A 17,541-nucleotide genomic window follows, 5' to 3' on the forward strand; every position below is an offset into this window, starting at 1 on the left:
ATTCCATTTAGTCCCCAATGGTCCATGTTTGTTCTCAGTGCCCCCCCCCCCCCCCCTTCTGCCAAAAGCCAGTGTTGGGAGTTAATGGCTGGGTTGAGGAGCTGGAATTGAAGTGTGTAGCCCAAGCAAATGTATTGTTCCTAATTTTCCGGGATGCGATTACACCATTCAGTGGGAACTTTCCAATGAATGTTTTTCTTTGGATTCGAGTTGTTCCAAAATGCTTCAAAATTATTTGAGAAGCTAGAGAACACATGTCAGCAATTTCATCATCACCGGATCCAAATCCTTTTATTTCTCAGGCAGCACCACTGCGGGAGCATTTTTCACAGGCCACGCTGAAGACGTCTGAGAAGACAGCTCACCACCTGTTGTTTTCTCCAGTGCAAGTTGAGATGGACAATAAACGCTGCCCTTGTCAGTACTGCACAAATCGCAGAAATAAATAAATAGATTAAAAGCGGAAAAGAAAGACAATAGCAAAATTAAATTCCGAAGAGAAAATCAGAAATTGTCCGTACGGAGTTTGTACGTTCTCCCCGTGGGTTTTCTCCGAGATCTTCGGTTTCCTCCCGCACTCCAAAGACGTACAGGTATGTAGGTTAATTGGCCTGGTAAATGTAAAAAATTGTCACTAGTGTGTGTAGGATAATGCTAATATGCAGGGATCGCTGGTCGGCGCGGACCCGGTGGGCCGAAGGGCCTGTTTCCGCGCTGTATCTCTAAACTAAACTAAACTAAACTAAAACTAAAGAAATGATGGAATCAGAGAAGGTGGAATAACGTGAAGATGGCAGTCTGACTGGAGATCACCATTTCCAGTGCATAAGGTACAATGAGATTCAATCATATTAAGGATCTTACATTGGTGCACACCAATGATTTCCCTGTTCCAGATTCTATAGTCGTATTAAAAGAAGAGAAGAGAAGGCCAAAGTCTCCGGTCCCCGAGTAGTCAACCCTCAAACGACAACACTGAATGTCTGTTCAATATCTCATTGGTGGCTATGGGACTTTGCTATGGGGAAAAATGACTTGCCCGTTACACATTGTGCAGCTGATAGAGCTGCTGCCCCACAATGCTGGAGACCCTGGTTGGATCCTGACATTGGGTGCGTCTGTGTGGAGTTCGCAAGTTCTCCATGCAGTTGCGTGGGTTTCCTCCAGGTACCTTTCTTTTCACACATGCATGTTTGTGGATTAATGGGCCTCAGTAAAATTCACCCCGAATGTGTCGGGAGTGGATAAGAAAGTAGGATAACATAAAGCTGGTGTGATGACTCAAGAACAGCTTCATCCCCAGGGCCATAGCTGCTATGAACCGGTCCTGCTGAGCTGGATGGTCACATCGCACAGTGATCCGGCACAGATCTACTTGCACTTTATTCTGTTTTAAAACTGTTACAATTTGTTTCATTGGGTTGTTTAAATGAATAATGACTAGTTAATTATATTATTGCATCGTATGGGAGGCGCATTCCCAATCTCGTTGTACCCCTGTACAATGACAATAAAGATATATTGTATTGTATTGTATTGTAATGTAATGTAATGGATGATCGATGGTCGATGTGGACTGAATAGGCCGAATGGTCTGTTTCCACGCTGTATCTCTAAACTAAACGGTGATCATATTTCAAAAATAGATATTGGCCATAAATGTTTCGGAACATCCAGTGATAGGCCCCAGTTATAATGTTTCAGAAAATGCTGAATTAATTAATCTCAGCTAAAACAACAGAAGTGTCGAAAATAGACCTCAGGATTAAGGAAGTGGAACCAGCAATGGCTCCCTCTTCAGAAGTTATGGTAACTGTTACAAGCAGTGTAACATGAACCAATTCAGGAACCAATTAAGCACAGAATTACAATTCAATAAAATGTAAAATATGAAGAATGGCTGCTTAGTTGGGATAACATCAAATAACACTTGTGAGACCATAAAGCTCGGAAATGTTAAGGACTGGAGGGCATAGTTTTATGGTGAGAAAGGCAACGTTTAAAGATGTACAGAACACATTTTTTTTTACACAGAGAGTGGCAGTTGGCAGATCAATTTCCCTCCTGGGATAAATAAAGTTATATCGTATCGTATCATAAGGCCATTCAGCCCATCAAGTCTACTCTGCCATTCAATCATGGCTGATCTATCTCTCCCTCCTAACCCCATTCTCCTGCCTTCTCCCCATCACCTCTGACACCACCATGTCAGTGGTGGGTGGCTGCAACAAGCTGCCAGGGTTAGTGGTGGTGGCAGATAGGTTAGCGGCACTTAAGGGGCTTTTAGATAGGCAGATGGACATGCAGGGAATGGAGGGATATGGTTCAAGTGCTGGCAGAGGAGATTAGTTAGCTTGGCATCATGTTTGGCACAAAACATTGTCGCCAAAAGGACCTGCTGCTGCACTGTATATTTTACATTGCTGATTCCCCTTCTTTGTACTGTACTGTTCTATGTTCTAGGTTTAACGCCTTCAGGAACTTCAGTAACTGAGGGGCAAAGAAAGTCTTCATTTCTGAAAAGTACACGGGCATTCACAACCCACTGAAAGCCATAAAATGATGCCTGCAGGAGGGCAGCAATTGTTCCTCACTACGGGGATGTTTTGCGTGGCATCTTTTGGAAGCAGCAATGAGACCGAGTGTAGACTCCAGAAAAAAGTCATTAGAAGGCAGCACAGTGGCACAGCTGGTAGTGTTGCTGCCTTGCAGCACCAGAGACCGGGTTCGATCCTGGCCCTTGCTCACGGTTTCCTTTCACGTCCCAAAGATGTGCAGGTTTTGTAGGTTCATTGGCCTCTAAGTTGCCCCTAGTGTGTAGGGAGTCCAACTCAGTGCCTATCAGTCTTTCCCTGGTAGAGATGCTGTGCCAAAGTGCCAGAGAGGGCGGTCACGGTGGCGCAGCGGTAGAGTTGCTGCCTTACAGCAAATGCAGTGCCGGAGACCCAGGTTCCATCCTGACTACGGGTGCTGTCTGTACGGAGTTTGTACCTGTGAGGGTTTTCTCCGAGATCTTCGGTTTCCTCCCACACTCCAAAGACGTACAGGTATGTAGGTTAATTGGCTTGGTAAATGTAAAAATTGTCCCTAGTGGGTGTAGGATAGTGCTAATGTGCGGGGATCGCTGGTCGGCATGGACCCGGTGGGCCGAAGGGCCTGTTTCTGCGCTGTATCTCTAAACTAAACTAAACCCGGGTTCATTCCTGCCCTCGAGTGCTGGCTGTGTGGAATGTGCATGTTCACCCTTTGACCAGGTGGGTTTCCTCTGGTTGTTGCAGTTTCCTCCCATATCCCAAAGATGTGCAGGGTTGCAGGTTCATTGGCCTCTGTAAAAATTGCCCCTTGTGTGTAGAAACTGGGATGACATAGAACTGGTGTGAAGAGGCGATCAACAGTCAGTGGGCCGAAGGGCCTGTTTCCATACAATATCTCTAAAACTAAAACCTGCACATTGTCCTGTGACCTGTGTCACCACTTACCTTAAACTATTCAACATCAGGTGTTGACAGTAAAATACGTTTTAGGTTTATGATAGTCAGGTGTACCGACGTTGAGTGAAAAGCTTTGTTTTGCATACTATCCAATCAAATCGGAGGCAGAGGTTCACTTGCACCTCCTCCAACCTCATCTACTGTATCCTCTGTTCCAGGTGTCAACTTCTCTACATCGGCGAGACCAAGCACAGGTTCGGCCATCGTTTTGCTGAACACCTTCGCTCAGTCCGCCTTAACCTACCTGATCGCCTGGTTGCTCAGCACTTCAACTCCCCCGCCCATTCCCAATCTGACCTTTCTGTCCTGGGCCTCCTCCATTGTCAGAGTGAGGCCCAGCGCAAATTGGACGAACAGCACCTCATATTTAGCTTGGGCAGCTCCCCTGACATCAGTCTGAAGAAGGGTCTCGACCCGAAACGTTACCCATTCCTTCTCTCTAGAGATGCTGCCTGTCCCGCTGAGTTACTCCAGCATTTTGTGTCTACCTTTGATTTAAACCAGCATCTGCAGTTCTTTCCTACACAAATCAGATAATACTTACATTAACACAATCAAGCCAGATTCAAGTACGCAAGGTAGAGCCGAATTAAAGATTGTAAGTGCAGGAAATATTTTGATTTTTTTCAACTTGTGCACAAACGTTTGCTACTACTTGGCAGGGGAAGATTTGTGGAGATGCAAATGGCTTGCCCTCCGACTGCCTTGCCCCAAATTCTTTATCCTCCAAACCTGCTGTAAACTATAGAGCACGCTGCTTAATGCAAACAATAAACTTCAGCCCGATTTCTCACCGTCCCCGCACTTATCATAGAGTCATAGAGTGATAGTTTGGAAACAGGCCCTTCGGCCCAACTTGCCCACAACGGCCAACATGTCCCAGCTACACTAGTCCCACCTGCTTGCACTTGGTCCATATCCCTCCAAACCTGTCCTATCCATGCACCTGTCTAATTGTTTCTTAAACATTGGGATAGTCCCTGCCTCAACTATCTCCTCTGGCAGCTTGTTCCATACCCCCACCACCCTTTGTGTGAAAAGGTTACCCCTCAGATTCCTATTAAATCTTTTCCCCTTCACCTGAAACCTATATCCTCTGGTCCTCGATTCACCTACTCTGGGCAAAAGAGACTCTGTGCCAATCTATTCCTCTGATGATTTTTGTACACCTCAATAACATCTCCCCTCATCCTCCTGCGTTCAATAGACAATAGGTGTAGGAGGAGGCCATTCGGCCCTTCGAGCCAGCATTCAATGTGATCATGGCTGATCATTCTCAATCAGTACCCCATTCCTGCCTTCTCCCCATACCCCCTGACTCCGCTATCCTTAAGAGCTCTATCTAGCTCTCTCTTGAATGCATTCAGAGAACTGGCCTCCACTGCCTTCTGAGGCAGAGAATTCCACAGATTCACAACTCTCTGACTGAAAAAGTTTTTCCTCATCTCAGTTCTAAATGGCCTACCCCTTATTCTTAAACTGTGGCCCCTGGTTCTGGACTCCCCCAACATTGGGAACATGTTTCCTGCCTCTAACGTGTCCAACCCCTTAATAATCTTATACGTTTCGATAAGATCTCCTCTCATCCTTCTAAATTCCAGTGTATACAAGCCTAGTCGCTCCAGTCTTTCAATTTATGACAGCCCCACCATTCCGGGAATTAACCTAGTAAACCTACGCTGCACGCCATCAGGGCACGTTCCAGGGGAATAGAATCCCATTTGGCTCAACCATCCCCTGATACCTCAGACCCTCTAGTCCTGGCATCACCCACGCATGGCTGGAAACACCAGGGCAATCTCGGCAGGTTGGGTTGGCCCCGAAAGAAACCACCAACGAGGCTAGCTCCTCGTTGTGTGCCTGGGAAGGTCTCGTCTCTCGAAGGTATTTATTCTCTCGTTTTCACACAGAGAGTGGTGAATCTGTAGAATTCTCTGCCACAGACGGTAGCTGAGGCCAGTTCATTGGCTATATTTAAGAGGGAGTTAGATGTGGCCCTTCAGTCTGAAGAAGGGTCTCGACCCGAAATGTCACCCATTCCTTCTTTCCCGAGATGCTGCCTGACCTGCTGAGTTACTCCAGCATTTTGTGAATAAATCGATTTGTACCAGCATCTGCAGTTATTTTCTTTTATTAGATGTGGCCCAGGGGGTATGGAGAGAAGGCAGGTACAGGATACTGAGTTGGATGATCAGCCATGATCACATTGAATGGCGGTGCGTACAGGCTCGAAGGGCCGAATGGCCTCCTCCTGCACCTATTTTCTATGTTTTCTATATCTCGACTCGCCTCCGGCAGATGGTGCTCTTTGGACGAGTGATCGAAGGAGCGCAGCAAGGGGGGGGGTGGTGGTGAAACGAGCATTATTAAGTGAGCTGCTGTTCCTCCACCCTCTTTCTCTCTTGTGCCTATCTGCGTGCGGGAGGCTGGGGCTCCGTCCCGTGGGTTGGGATCAACCTCTCTCTCTCTCACACACACACACACACACACACTGGCCAGCAGCCCTGCTTGCCTTTCTCACAGCTCAGCGAGCATGGCAGCGGCACAGGCAGCGGCGGCACAACACAAGGGCACAGCCCTTTCCCAGGCAGCCCAGACAAGGAGCTGCCTCCCCAGCTACCTGTGGCTGTGCCTCCTCGGCTGCGGGCTTTGCCTCCTGCCCCACAGCTCGGCTGGCGTCCGGATCGCCCGGCGACTGCACGGAGAGGGAGAGGGAGAGGGAGAGGGAAAGCCAAGCCGGGAGAAGAGGTCCGCTCCGCCGCAGGACGCCGCTCTGCTCAGCACCTCGTTCATCCTGCGAGGAGACGCTTCGCACAACCAGGCGATGGTGCACTGGACGGGGGAGAACAGCAGCGTAAGTGACCAGCGACCCTTCACTTCACTTGGGGAGGGGAGGGGATGGGAGGGGGGAGCTGTGAATCATGAACAGTCTGGGTTGCTGTCACGGTGCCATCTGACAGGGTATTTATTGTTGCTGGGCTGCAGGTTACTGGGACCCCAGCCCTGGGTGGGTGGGTGGGGGGTGTGTGTGTTGTGTGGGTGTGTGTGTTGTGTGGGTGTGTGTGTGTGTGTTGTGTGTGGGTGTGTGTGTTGTGTGGGTGTGTGTGTGGAAGGGGGGTGTGAGCAACTCTTTTGGAAGCAAACTCTCCGCTGTGTGCAGTCGCTGAACCCCGGGGAATATGTAATGTGTGTATGTTTGTTTGTGTGTATGTAAGTTTGTTTGTAAGAAAATAAGTGCAGATGCTGGTACAAATCGAAGGTATTTATTTCACAAAATGCTGGAGTAACTCAGCAGGTCAGGCAGCATCTCAGGAGAGAAGGATGTTTGTTTGTATGTATGTATGTACTCTCCATCCGAAGCGCGCCTCAAACTTCACTTTACTTCCACACCGCCCACGCCAGCTACCAAGAGGCCGGCACTGGAAACACGGGGAGAGTTTGCAATCATTTGAATAAAACGTGTTCAGGCCGATGCGGAAATGTGTTGTCAGGAGCCCTCCCTCCCGCCCGCCACGGGTCAAGTTTGCAGCATGAGTCCTTTTTATTTTGTTGCATCTTCACCTCGTTATAAACCGTGCGCTGGTCGCCTTATTGTTGCTGTTGTTGTTGTTGTTGGCCGCACGTTAAATCAACACTTGAACGAAAGTTTCGGCTCTCCGACCGTGAGGAATTAGTTGTTCCTGGACGGATTCTGGGCGGAACTCGGGTGAAAACGCACGTGTGTATTAGCATGTTGACAGATACCCAAAGTCAGAGTAGCTCCTGGTGTTATATACACGTGGAGCAGGGTGAAAGGAAAAGCAACGCTCTTTCAGGCTGGCTGTACATTATTACCTCGAGTCAATTTGAAGCACACATACATTGTTCAATTATCAGTTGATTTGTCAGGAAAGAAAAACGGGTTGAATATACTGTTGACAACATTTAAAAGAACATATTAAGTCTCAGCGTTGAATGAAATCCAGGGCCGCTGTTTCGTTTCAATTTTATTTTCTTGCTTACCTCAAAAGTTTAAATGTTGCTTCTTCTCCTGAGCTTAAAGGGCAGCACCACACTGGCATCAATCTTTAAGGTTTCCCCACACGCGATATCTTTCCAGCAGCGGGACACTGAACAAATCAAAAGTGGAATCCTGGATGAAAGTTTTTTTTCCCTTCAAACTGGCAAAGTTGGCAGGGGTTGATTCGTACGGGGGTGTCAGAGGTTATGGGGAGAAGGCAGGAGAATGGGGTTAGGAGGGAGAGATAGATCAGCCATGATTGAATGGCAGGGTAGACTTGATGGGCCGAATGGCCCTGATTTTACTCCTATTCCTTATGACCTTACCATTGTGACCTTAGCCTACCCCTTGCTCACCAATTTGTATTTAAAACTATGAGAGGCAGAGATAGGATAGACAGTTGGAACCTTTTTCTCAGGGTGGAAATGCCCAACGCTCGAGGGCATAGTTGTAAGGTGAGAGGGCGATGTGTGGGGTATGTTTTTTTTTAACGCAGAAAGAAGTGGAGGCCTGGAACGCACTGACAGGGTTGGTGGTGGAGGCAGATATGATCCCGGTGTTTAAGAAGCTTTTGGATAGGCACATACATGGAAGTGCAGGGAATAGGGGGATGAGGATGATGTACAGGAAGATGAAGGGTCTCGACCCGAAACGTCACCCATTCCTTCTCTCCCGAGATGCTGCCTGACCTGCTGAGTTACTCCAGCATTTTGTGAATAAATACAGGAAGATGAGATCAGTTTAACTTGACATCATGTTCGGCACAGATATTGTGGGCCGAAGGGCCCGTTCCTGTGCTATACTGTTCAATGTTCTAAATCAAACTAGAAATGTATGACAGAAAGACTGGAAGGCATCAGGGCAGAGAAAGAGGGAGAGAGGTTATGCAAACTGTCAGTGTTGATAAAAAGAAAGCTCTCGAGGGATTTTCAGGTGATTTGCCATCCCATGCAGGTACCATGTAAAAGCCTAGCCTCAGTCATATGGAGTTGATCTTTAAAAAAAAAATCCAAGCTGAACTCTGGATATCGAAACATTTGCACAACCATTACGGAAAAGAAAACACAAGATGTTGGAAACACTTAGCAGGTCAAGCAATGTCAGTGGCTGTAGAATCAAAGGGGTTTTCTGGTCCAGGACGCCTCATCTGAACCAGAAAAGAGGGAAAACAAACACGGTTTAAGTTGCACGGGGGGGGGGGGGGGGAGGATTGAGAGAACGGACCGTATGTTTGTGCACACCAAAATGATCAAGGTGACAATTACCTTTAAACCTGGCAGTTGAACTACTAGGAAACGAGTCGCAAATGGAAGACGGGAAGGTGCAGCCACATTCGTGGAGAGGTTATGTGCAGGAAGGAACTGCAGACGCTGGTTTACACCGAAGATGGACACAATATGCTGGGGTAACTCAGCGGGATAGGCTGCATCTCTGGAGAGACGGAATGGGTGACGTTTCGGGCCGAGACCCTTCTCCAGACTAGCCAGTGGAAAGGGAAACGAGAGATATAGACGGTGATGTAGACAGATATAGAACAAATGAATGCAAAAGATATGCAAAAAAGTAACAATGATAAAGGAAACAGGCCATTGTTAGCTGTTTGCTCGGTGAGAATGAGAAAAAGTGGTTACTTGAAATTGTTAGGTTTGGTATGAAGAGCTTCACCGTACTCAAACAGAAGATGCAAGTGTTAGTCCTCAACCTTACAATGGAACAACGTGGGAGGCCCAACGCCATTTAGCTTCTGTGACTGTCAGTTTCCATCTGTGTGCCACTCTCTCTCTGGAGTATGTTTGGGGGCTATTTCAAGTGTCCATTGAGGGTCATGGTCGAGTCAGGGCATGAGGTCAGTGAGTGGGGAAGTACAACAAGACCTGGGTGTCCTTGTTCATCAGTCACTGAAAGTAAGCATGCAAGTACAGCAAGCAGTGAGGAAAGCTAATGGCATGTTGGCCTTCATAACGAGAGGAGTTGAGTACAGGAGCCCTGCAGTTGTACTGGGCCCTAGTGAGATCACACCTGGAATATTGTGTGCAGTTTTGGTCTCCAAATTTGAGGAAGGACATTCTTGCTATTGAGGGAGTGCAGCGTAGGTTCACTAGGTTAATTCCCAGGATGGCGGGACTGTCATGTTGAAAGAATGGAGCGACTGGGCTTGCATACACTGGAATTTAGAAGGATGAGAGGGGATCTTATTGAAACATATAAGATTATTAATGGATTGGACACGCTAGAGGCAGGAAACATGTTCCCGATGTTTGGGGAGTCCAGAACTAGGGGGCACAGTTTAAGAATAAGGGGTAGGCCATCTAGAACGGAGATGAGGAAATAAAATTTTCACTCAGAGAGTTGTGCATCTGTGGAATTCTCTGCCTCAGAATGCAGTGGAGGCCAATTCTCTGGATGCTTTCAAGAGAGAATTAGATAGAGCTCTTAAAGATAGCGGAGACAAGGAATATGGGGAGAAGGCAGGAACGGGGTACTAATTGTGGATTATCAGCCGTGATCACATTGAATGGCGGTGCTGGCTCGAAGGGCCGAATGGCTTACTCCTGCACCTATTGTCTATTGTGGGAGGGAGATCAGATGATACCAGGATTGGTCTGATAGGGAGAGGGTTAGTAAAGGAAGCAAATTGAAGCTCTGGGCCTTCTGGGGAATTGAGATAATGGATTAGTGCAGGCGATAAAAGGCCAGCCATGGTGGAATAGGTACAAAGGGCCAAATGGTTAAGTCTGCAGCTTCAGTATGTTAACTGACTAAAGTTAAAATGTGGGCATTCTGACAGTGCTCAATGACAGGTGCAGTGCAGAGTACTAAGACCATCAGACACCGGAGCAGAATTAGGCCATTCGGCCCATCAAGTCTGCTATGCTATTTGGTCATATTTGATCCATTTTATCCTCTCAACCCCATTCCTACCTTCTCCCTGTAATGGAACTTTATTTTCCAGACAATGCTCCAAAGGAGTGTTGCATGGAGAATTTCACTTTGCAGCAAGTGAAGTTTGTTATTAGAAATACACAGTGGAATTTGTGGAGTTATGCAGTTTGACCTGAAGCCATTGCAATTGCTTTGGATATGAAAATAATTTTTCGTATCCATAATGCTATAAAACAGAAAGCTACCGAGATGAATTGATCGACAGCGTTCAAAATATTTATTAGCAATATTCCCTTGCCAGCAAGAAAACGGCTGAGGTGTAATTTTCTGACATCTCCCTTTTGTCATGTGCCTTGCCTGCCAGGTGAATATTGGAAATTAATGTCCACATGTACTTGGATTTTACAGTTAATTAACGTAAAAAGTAGCTGGAGCCATGCCTGCCTACAGTGACTTATGTTCATTGTTTTGTTTCTACCATTGTGTATCATTTTAATAAAGAATGCACTATAAATTTAAAAACGTTACACACATCCTACTCCATTCTCGTTGACTCTTCCTTTAGCTCCATTTATTTCATGGATGTTTTTGCGTACTTCTTTCTGGCCCTTTTCTCATCTGGATTTTCTTCCTCCCTGCTATACAGAAAGTAAACTCAAAGCCACCATTTATATCAAGAGGGCCAGGCCGCACTTGGAGCATTGTGAGCAATTTTGGGCACCATATCTGAGGAAGGATGTGCTGGCTCTGGAGAGGGTCCAGAAGAGGTTTACAAGAATGATTCCAGGAATGAGTGGGTTAACATTATGATGAGCGTTTGACAGCACTGGGCCTGTACTCGCTGGAGTTTAGAAGAACGAGGGGGACCTCATTGAAACGTACAGAATAGTAAAAGGCCTGGATAGAGTGGATGTGGAGAGGATGTTTCCACCAGTGGGAGAGTCTAGGACTAGAGGTCATAGCCTTAGAATTAAAGGACGTTCCTTTAGGAAGGAGATGGGGAGGAATTTCTTTAGTCAGAGGGTGGTGAATCTGTGGAATTCTTATGACCTGCCTCTATCACTTATATCTTCCTCCACTTGTGAACAATAATTGTCAGTAACTGCAGTTTCCAGCTAATACCATTACTCTGTTTTTTGTTGTTGTGTCCATTTTGCCTTAAAAAGAATGACATGAGGTTTAAACATTAAACTGCTGTTCTTATTTTGACATTACTGTTTTTCAATCCATTAGCGTACTATTTTAGTGATTCTCTTCATTTTATGTAAGTAAAAGCATGAAAACAAAATCCGCTGTTTTTCTCCTTGCCTGCATTTTGACATTTTTTTAATTGAGGAAATTAGTCAATGCTGTTGGGAACAGCTCAGAACATTTGGATTTTGATAATGCTTTCAAACTTCACAAAAAAATGTGAAAAGTCATGAATATTTGTAATATGTTCAGGCAGGTCGATGGACTTGAATAACCTGTGCGTGTTAGGCTTACTTGTAATCACTGCTTATGAGCCTGATGCTCTTGCTAGTCGAGGAGTGCCAGCTAGAATTATTTTGTGCAAAATGGCAAGTATTCAGGAAATTGTATTCTCTGCAATTACTAGGCCATAAACTTATTTGAAATACACCACATTAAATTTACTCATGAAAATTATTAAACTATTATGTTTTCTTTTCGGCATGGTTTCATGCATTTTATCATTGACTCCAGGGGATTAGGGCGGCACGGTAGCGCAGCGGTAGAGTTGCTGCTTTACAGCGAATGCAGCGCCGGAGACTCAGGTTCGATCCTGACTACGGGTGCTGTCTGTAAGGAGTTTGTACGTTCTCCCCGTGACCTGCGTGGGTTTTCTCCGAGGTCTTCGGTTTCCTCCCACACTCCAAAGACGTGCAGGTATGTAGGTTAATTGGCTGGGTAAATGTCAAAATTGTCCCTAGTGGGTGTAGGATAGTGTTAATGTACGGGGATCACTGGGCGGCACGGACTTGGTGGGCCGAAAAGGCCTGTTTCCGGCTGTATATATATGATATGATATGATATGATATAATGTTTTAAAAGCTACTTAATGCGAACATGAAGCAAAATTGCTGGATTATATTACTTAATAAATGTGTTCATGGAAAATCAGCAAAGGGAAGTATTATAATGATAGACATAAAATGCTGGAGTAACTCAGCGGGTCAGGCAGCATCTCTGGATAGAAGGAATGGGTGACGTTTCTGGTCGAGACCCTTCATCAGACTGAGAGTCAGGGGAGAGGGAGGCACAGAGATAAGGAAGGGTAAGGTGCGAAAACGAGGCATCAAAAGAGATGGAGATCAAGGAAAATATAGAATAGATCATTGTTAAGGAGGAGAACGTGACAACAAAGCAAACAGCGATAAAATGTAATCGGGGACAGTCAGACTGGTCGGACAACCGGGAAGTGGGAGGGATGGAAAGAGAGGGAAAGCAAGGGTTACTTGAGGTTAGAGAATTCAATATTCATACCGTTGGGGTGTAATCTGCCCAAGCAAAATATGAGGTGATTTGATTTGATTTGTATTCTGCTTCTGCACCAGCCCAATTCCTACCTCCCTCCCCCACATCTCTCGAGGCACCTAGTTTGCTTTCATCATATAAAATGGAAAATTACTCCATAACCAATCATTCCCTTCTTCGTTAATAAAAAAAAACCATGTATCTAAAATGTTAGCTGAAGTGTCGGAAGCTGGTTGATTTTACGAGGTTGCAAACGTCTGATGGCAATTCTCAGCTGTTTTACACTGTAACATTATGATGATATCAGTTAGCAACAACTTGTCCGATGTTAAGTCTAACAACAAATGAACATCTTAACATTTGGCTCGTTTTTATTAGAAAGTAATGTAAGAAAATAACTGCAGATGCTGGTACAAATCGAAGGTATTCATTCACAAAATGCTGGAGTAACTCAGCAGGTCAGGAAGCATCTCAGGAGAGAAGGGATGGGTGACATTTTGGGTCGAGACCCTTCTTCAGACTGAATTATTAGAAAGTAAAGTCATTTGAAAAGATACTGGCAGCAACACCCCACCAATTGAAAGCATTAAGAAAAACATGAGGAATTAATTTCAATTTCTACATAAGCTCAGTGTATCTTGCACGCAGAGATTCTATGGAGGACTTGATCTATTTTGGACTTGGTTATAATTACAATGTGATTGATAAATACTGGTTTGAGTCTACACAAATTGATAGCTGGAAATCTGATGGCTGATAATATGGGGCAGACGAATGTGAAAAATCTCGCGCAGAAATTCAGAAACGAGAAATCAAGATTGAAAATAAAAAAGAACAGCTTTGAATTGAAGATAGACACAAAAAGCTGGAATAACTCAGCGGGTCAGACAGCATCTCTGGAGAAAAGGAATAGGTGTCGACACCCTTCTTCAGACTTGATCTATTTTCAACCTGAAACGTCACCTGTTCCTTTTCTCCAGAGATGCTGTCTGACCCACTGAGTTACTCCAGCTTTTTGTGTCTATCTTCGGGTTAAACCAGCATCTGCAGTTCCTTCCGACACAGCTTTGCATTGAGTTGAGTTGAGTTTACTTTATTGTCACGTGCACCAAGGTCCAGTGAAAAGCTTTTGTTGCGTGCTGACCAGTCAGCGGAAAGACAATACATGATTACAAGTGAGCCATTCCCAGTATAGAGTGGGAGTTTAAGATTTAAGAGGGTGGAGCGATTGTAATGCGTGATTGCAGATCCACTTCTGTGACCAGCACACACAGCCACCTGGGTTGGGCGCCATCTGATAAGTTGCCACAGACATTTGCTTCTGCGTTTGACATCAAACAAGGCAGTAGTGAGGTAAAACGACATCTATTTTATTCTGCAGTCACTTATAATTTTTGACACTGAAAGATCAATGTTAATGGTTGAGATTTTGTTTAGTGGGCCACCTTTCCCTAAACATAGAAAATAGGTGCAGGAGTAGGCCATTCGGCCCTTCGAGCCTGCACCGCCATTCAATATGATCATGGCTGATCATCTAACTCAGTATCCCGTACCTGCCTTCTCTCCATACCCCTTGATCCCTTTAGCCACAAGGGCCACATCTAACTCCCTCTTAAATATAGCCAATGAACTGGCCTCAACTACCTCTGTGGCAGAGAATTCCACAGATTCACCACTCTCTGTGTGAAAAAAAACGTTCTCATCTCGGTCCTAAAAGACTTCCCCCTTATCCTTAAACTGTGACCCCTTGTTCTGGACTTCCCCAACATCGGGAACAATCTTCCTGCATCTAGCCTGTCCAACCCCTTAAGAATTTTGTAAGTTTCTATAAGATCCCCCCTCAATCCTCTAAATTCCAGCGAGTACAAGCCGAGTCTATCCAGTCTTTCTTCATATGAAAGTCCTGCCATCCCAGGAATCAATCTGGTGAACCTTCTCTGTACTCCCTCTATGGCAAGAATGTCTTTCCTCAGATTAGGAGACCAAAACTGTACGCAATACTCCAGGTGTGGTCTCACCAATGCCCTGTACAACTGCAGCAGAACCTCCCTGCTCCTATACTCAAATCCCCTCGCTATGAATGCCAACATACCATTCGCTTTCTTCACTGCCTGCTGCACCTGCATGCCTACTTTCAATGACTGGTGTACCACGACACCCAGGTCTCGTTACATCTCCCCTTCTCTTAATCGGCCACCATTCAGATAATAGTCTGCTTTCCTGTTCTTGCCACCAAAGTGGATAACCTCACATTTATCCACATTATACTGCATCTGCCATGCCTTTGCCCACTCACCTAACTTATCCAAGTCACGTTGCAGCCTCCTAGCATCCTCCTCACAGCTAACACTGTCCCCCAGCTTCGTGTCATCCGCAAACTTGGAGATGTTGCATTCAATTCCCTCGTCCAAATCATTAATATATATTGTAAATAGCTGGGGTCCCAGCACTGAGCCTTGCGGTACCCCACTAGTCACTGCCTGCCATTCTGAAAAGGACCCGTTTATTCCTACTCTTTGCTTCCTGTCTGCCAGCCAGTTCTCTATCCACATCAATACTGAACCCACAATACCGTGTGCTTTAAGTTTGCATACTAATCTCTTATGTGGGACCTTGTCGAAAGCCTTCTGGAAGTCCAGATATAACACATCCATTGGTTCTCCCTTATCCACTCTCCTAGTTACATCCTCGACAATTAGTAAACAATTAAAACATATCTGGAAATTTAGACCAGCACAGCACAGGAACAGGCCCTTTGGCCGATGATGCCTGAGCCAAATAGACAATAGACAATAGGTGCAGGAGTAGGCCATTCGGTCCTTCGAGCCAGCACCACCATTCAATGTGATCATGGCTGATCATTCTCAATCAGTACCCCGTTCCTGCCTTCTCCCCATACCCCCTGACTCCGCTATCCTTAAGATCTGTATCTAGCTCTCTCTTGAATGCATTCAGAGAATTGGCCTCCACTGCCTTCTGAGGCAGAGAATACCACAGATTTACAACTCTCTGACTGAAAAAGTTTTTCCTCATCTCCGTTCTAAATGGCCTACCCCTTATTCTTAAACTATGGCCCCTGGTTCTGGACTCCCCCAACATTGGGAACATGTTTCCTGCCTCTAACGTGTCCAATCCCTTAATAATCTTATATGTTTCGATAAGATCCCCTCTCATCCTTCTAAATTCCAGTGTATACAAGCCTAGTCGCTCCAGTCTTTCAACATAAGACAGTCCCGCCATTCCGGGAATTAACCTAGTAAACCTACTCTGCGCGCCCTCAATAGCAAGAATATCCTTCCTCAAATTTGGAGACCAAAACTGCACACAGTACTCACTAGGGCCCTGTACAACTGCAGAAGGAAGACTTCATCTTAAACTAATCCCTTCTGCCTGCGTATACTCTATATCCTTCAATTCCCTGCATGTTCATGGGTCTCTTTAAAAGTCCCTTGCATGCCACTATCGTATCTGTTTCCACCACAGTCTCTGGTACCTGCCGTTCTATGTTTATTTTTAAAGCTTGTCCCGCACATCTCCTTTAAACTTTCTCTGGCTGTGGTTTTGCCCCCTTGTATTTGGCGTTTACACCTTGGGGAACAAAGGTTCTGACCGTTAACCGATTTGTGCCTTCCATATTTTTCTTCGAAAAAAAGCTAGCACCAATTAATTCATTGAGCCAATTGTCGGCTTCTGTGCCCTGCCTCAATATTATGATTCTAAGAAGACAATCTAAGAAGCTAGCAGGCAACAAAAGCTTTTCACTGTACCTTGGTACATGTGACAATAAACTGAACTCAATTCAACTCAATACAATGCTGTGTAGGAAGGAACTGCAGATGCTGGTTTAAACCGAAGATGCTGGAGTAACTCAGCGGGTCAGACAGCATCTCCGGAGAAAAGGAATAGGTAACGTTTAGGATCGAAAATAGATAAAGACTGAAGAAGGTTGTCGGCTCAAAGTCACCTTTTAGATTTTTCGTATCTTCCTATTAGAGTTCGATTTTGCTCTTAGGGCTAAGGGAATCAAGGGATATGGGGGAAAAGCCGGAATGGGGTACTGATTTTGGATGATCAGCCATGATCACATTGAATGGCGGTACTGGCTCGAAGGGCCGAATGGCCTACTCCTGCACCTATTTTCTATATATTTTCTATGCCTGTTCCTTTTCTCCAGAGATGCTGTCTGACCCACTGAGTTATTCCAGCTTTATTTTTAGCAATCTTCAATTCTAAGCTGTACTTTTTTATTCTCAGTCTTGATTTCTCTTTTCTGAATTTCTGCTCGAGATTCTTCACATTCGTCTGCTCCATATTATCAGCCATCAGATTTCCAGCTATCAATTTGCGTAGACTCAAACCAGTATTTATCAATCACATTGTAATTCTAAGAAGGACAATCCTTTGGGGATATTGAGATCTCAGGAAGGCATGAGACTGCATCTATTAAAGGCCTAAGCATGCCAGAGAACTTCATTTTCGGGGCATCACTGTTCAGATTATTCTTATCTTTGGTTTGAGGATGCAAAAATACCAGTCCGACGAGTTTATCTGGATAAAATTCACCAGAAACCTTCAGGAAAATAGGCCGCACTGAGCAAAAGGGCTTGCAACTTACACTGCCTTAAATTCCGGTCATCTGACTGCTCAAGCTTTCAATTCATTAAAAATATATTTATTATATTATATTTTTTT

General features: G+C 45.3%; 1 protein-coding gene and 1 long non-coding RNA gene across 6 annotated transcripts in view; one reads left to right on the forward strand and one right to left on the reverse strand.

The window, feature by feature from the left end:
• Positions 1–405: 405 nt before the first annotated feature.
• Positions 406–6,297, reverse strand: LOC144597658 (uncharacterized). The gene is made up of 3 exons (XR_013547781.1): positions 6,276–6,297; positions 522–611; positions 406–424 (listed from the first exon to the last, which is right to left on the reverse strand). It is a non-coding gene; the product is annotated as an uncharacterized LOC144597658 (long non-coding RNA).
• Positions 5,907–17,541, forward strand: part of sorcs2 (sortilin-related VPS10 domain containing receptor 2) — a 658,785-nt gene continuing 647,150 nt past the window's right edge. For all 5 annotated transcript variants that reach the window (XM_078407113.1, XM_078407120.1, XM_078407131.1 and 2 more), the window contains exon 1: positions 5,907–6,345. In XM_078407113.1, the coding sequence (XP_078263239.1) occupies positions 6,025–6,345 (321 nt within the window). In that variant the 5' untranslated portion in view covers positions 5,907–6,024. The remainder of the gene's footprint in view (positions 6,346–17,541) is intronic.

Source organism: Rhinoraja longicauda, chromosome 1, assembly GCF_053455715.1.
Source record: "Rhinoraja longicauda isolate Sanriku21f chromosome 1, sRhiLon1.1, whole genome shotgun sequence".
NCBI classification, from domain to species: Eukaryota; Metazoa; Chordata; class Chondrichthyes; order Rajiformes; family Arhynchobatidae; genus Rhinoraja; species Rhinoraja longicauda.